This window comes from Dama dama, chromosome 20 (assembly GCF_033118175.1).
Source record: "Dama dama isolate Ldn47 chromosome 20, ASM3311817v1, whole genome shotgun sequence".
Taxonomy (NCBI): domain Eukaryota; kingdom Metazoa; phylum Chordata; class Mammalia; order Artiodactyla; family Cervidae; genus Dama; species Dama dama.
The window spans coordinates 117,514,776-117,518,220 of NC_083700.1; the positions used below are offsets into that span (position 1 = coordinate 117,514,776).

A 3,445-nucleotide genomic window follows, 5' to 3' on the forward strand; every position below is an offset into this window, starting at 1 on the left:
AGGTGGGCAGGGAGAGGGTCTTCCCTGCCCGGAGCGCCTGGACTCGGACTCGGCGGTCCTGCCTCCTCCCGGGTCGCCCTCAGGAGCGTTTGCTTCGCCCTCGGCCCCGCTCCGGAGGTGGGGACCGGCCCGGACTGTGGCGTGGAGGTCGGCGGAGGGCGCGGCTGGGTCCGGGCCCTCGGGTTCTCTCTGACCGAGGTGTTTTCCGCGTCGCACTCCGGAGGTGGGGACCCGCCCGCCGGAGTCGTGAGGGGTGACCCGGAGAGGACGGCCGGCGCGGGCGCGTGTGCGGTCCCCCGGTGGGGTCCGGTCGCCTGAGGCGTCTCCCGGCACGCATGCCTTTTCTTTTCTCCAAGTCCCGATAGGTCCGGAGACGTGGATGGACCGGGCCCTGCTTCCGCGGGTGGCCGGGGAGGGCGCGCTCGACCCTTCAGCGTGCCCTCGTGGGTCTCGGTCGTCGGACGCGACTTTTTCTCACCCCTCCCCAACTCCCTGAATCCCGGTCAGTCAGGAGGTGGGTGGGGACCGGCTCGAGCCGTCCTGGGTGCCCTGTGTAGGACGGTCTGGGCCCCGGGCGTGGGCCCTGGTCGGGGCCCGCTCGTCTTGTTGGAGGCGCCCCGCTGACGGTTCTTTCTTCTTTTTTCTTTATGCACATCGAAGTCAAATCCCCGTTCGGAGACTCGGACGGACCGGTACGCCTACCCGTGTGGGCGAAGCGGGGAGGGAGTCTCCGGCCAGCTCCCTCTCCCTTGGCGTCCGCGCCCCAACTTTTGCCACCACGCGGCCCCCTCCCCTCCCCCTCCCCCCCCAAGTCGACCAGATGGCCCCCGAGAGCTCCAGGCCTGGTGTTCATGGGGTAGTGCTGGGGACAGGTGGCCGGGTCAAGGTTCCGGGGTCCCTCCTTGCGAGTTGTAGATGGGCCCCGCTGTCGTCTGCTGTCATTTTGTCGCCCAAAATAGGTATTTTTTGCCACCAGGTAAGTGCTGACACGGTCTCCTTTGGTGTCTGCCACCGAGGACTTTGGGTCTCTGGATGCACGCGGGGCTCTGGGCCTGTGGGCCGCCAGCTGGCGCCTGGTTCGGCCTTTGCTGCTGGAGCCGCCCGCCTGGGCCTGTGCGCCCGCTCTCCTGTGTGGTGTTGTCTGGCCGACCCAGCTCGTGGTGCCGCCTCTGGGCGACCCGAGGGCGGTGGGGCAAGGCGGTGTGGGTCTTTGGCCCTGCGCTCCCCGCTGCGGGCACCCGGTGGTGGCTGGGACGACCCCAGCCCTGTAGGCTCCGTGCCACGTGTCAGGTGTTCTCCTCCTGGGGTCGTTGGCCGCCCTCGCCTGAGGTGTGAGGTTGTGGGCAGGGACGGGGGGGAGGTTGCCGGTGAGGTTTAAAGCGGGCCCCTCTGGTGACTGTCCTCGCCTGTGCCTTCTCCCTGCCTTCTCTCCCCCCTCCCCCACCCTCCACCTTGGCTCAACTGATTGATGTGGTGTGGTCGTGCTCTCCCGGGCCGGGCCTAAGCCGTGCCGGACGAGGGACGGGCGTTCCCAGTGAACGTGTCCGCTCTTCTCGGTCTGTCCGCGGGGCCCCTCGCCTGTCTTTCCCCCTTGCCCGTCGGGCAGGGTGAGGAAGGCAGGGGTTGGGGTGTGGCCTCCGGCCCTGACCTTCGGTCTCCCGTCCCCCGCCTTGGGGTGCCTAGTGGGGGCCGTTGGGCTTTGGACACAGCAGATGCGCTTGCTTCGCCTTCCTGGCGTGCTCCCTGCGAGCGGCCCTCCCTGCGGTGGGGAGGGCTGTGCCGCTGCCATGCCGCGCGCCCCCCGCATGGGTGTGTGAGCATGCCTCGTTGGACCCTCGGTGGTGCCCCTGGAGTGCTCCAGGTCGTCCCTCAGGTGCCCGAGGCCGAGTGGTGGTGTCGTTTTCCCTTAACCCTGTGTCCTCCTCGGGTCCCCGCCACGGTGGTGTGCGTGTGTCCCATGGGGGGGGGTCGAGACGGTAAGAGAAGCATTGTGTGCTCCCCTCGTTGTGGGGGCTGACGGGTGAGGCCTTGCCAGGGGGCCCTGACCCGCGCACACGCTCCTGTGTGGTGGCCCGCTTACCTATGCCGCAGACCCCTCCCGCCCAGTTGAGTGGCGGCTCCTGGTGTGCCTCCGTGGGCCCGAAGGAGAGACGATTGGGTGAGGGACGGTGCGCCCTCGGTGAGAAAGCCTTCTCTAGCGATCCGAGAGGGAGCCTTGGGGTACCGGACCCCCCAGCTGCTGCCCCTCCCAAGTGCGCAGTGGCCACCGTGGCGACTGCCAGAGCACGTGGGCAGAAAACCCCCCCTCCCCTCTGTGGGGAAGGGGTGTGATGGGTGCGCCGGCCCCGCGGTGGGGCCGTGTGCTGCTTTTGTTGCCTACTGCGGCCCGCGCCTCCCCCCTCTGAGTTGGGGGAGGGTCCCGCCGGGCCCCGCCGGGTGTTCGGCGAGTGGGGGGCCGTGCGTGTGCTGTGTGCGCGCAGCCGGCCCCGTGGTGTGAGCCCAGGGGGAAGGCGGGGGGGTTGGGGTGCGACTGCCTGGTCGGCCCCGGCTCCCCCAGCCCCGCAGCCGTGGTGAGGAGGAGCCTGTCGTGCCCGCCCTTGCCCCTGAGCCGCAGCCGGTGGCGGTGTGGTGGGCCCCCGGTCTGGGCCGCCCTCGCTCGAGAGTGTGTCCCCAGGATGTTGAGCCTCGGGGTCAGACTTAGATGGAAGACGGATCTGTTGAGGATGGATGGATGGATGGAGGAAGGTGGGTGGACGGCACGCCGGCCCTGGCGGCGGGGCTGGGGTGTGGGGCCCGCTCCAGGGATGGCCAGGAGCGGCCGGCGTCCCAGGCGTTGTGGGACCGCCCTCGTGTGTGGGTGGCGGTGGGATCCCGCGCTGGTTTTCCTGGTGGCCCGGCTGTGTCCTGGTGTTTTCTGGTCTCCGGGCGGCGCCCTCGCCCCGGTCCCGTGACCCCTGCTTGCGCGTGCTTGCCGGCCCCTCCCCACCGCTGCCGGCCTTCCTCCTCGTCCCGCGCGTGCGACCGCCTGTGTCCCCTTCCACCCCCGTTCCCCGCGGTCTGGGACCGAGCCGGCCTCGCCTCACGTGGGTGTCTCCCGGCCTCCGTCGGCCGGTGGCGTCCCCGGGTGGAGCAGGGCCCTCGGAGCCCTGAGAGGGGGGCGGGGCGGGGGGAGCCTTGGCGCGCACAGCAGGGTTGCGCGTGTGAGGGCTGTGGGGGCCGCCGGTACGCGGCGGGAGAGCGTTCTCCTGGGCCGGCTGCGGCTCCGGGTGTGTAGGGTTGGCGGTGGGCGTGAGGCCCCGTGAGGGGTGCGCCCCCTACCCCCCCCCCGCGGGGGGGGTGTGTGTGTGTGTGTGGGGTGGCCGGAGAGGCCAGTCTGTCGTTCTGGGTGTGCCTCGGGACCGCCCCTGTGCTGGGAGGCCTCTGGCGGTGAGATACCGCGGTGCGC

The 3,445-nt window shown here is 70.8% G+C and overlaps 1 protein-coding gene across 1 annotated transcript in view; it reads right to left on the reverse strand.

Moving 5' to 3' along the window:
- Window positions 1-503: 503 nt before the first annotated feature.
- Window positions 504-3,445, reverse strand: part of LOC133040031 (basic proline-rich protein-like) — a 3,861-nt gene continuing 919 nt past the window's right edge. The window contains exons 2-6 of the mRNA XM_061119778.1: window positions 3,392-3,445; window positions 2,381-3,254; window positions 2,081-2,275; window positions 818-1,743; window positions 504-698 (exon numbers count right to left, since the gene is read on the reverse strand). The exon at window positions 3,392-3,445 is cut by the window's right edge and continues 279 nt beyond it. Of these exons, the coding sequence (XP_060975761.1) occupies window positions 504-698; window positions 818-1,743; window positions 2,081-2,275; window positions 2,381-3,254; window positions 3,392-3,445 (2,244 nt within the window). The remainder of the gene's footprint in view (window positions 699-817; window positions 1,744-2,080; window positions 2,276-2,380; window positions 3,255-3,391) is intronic.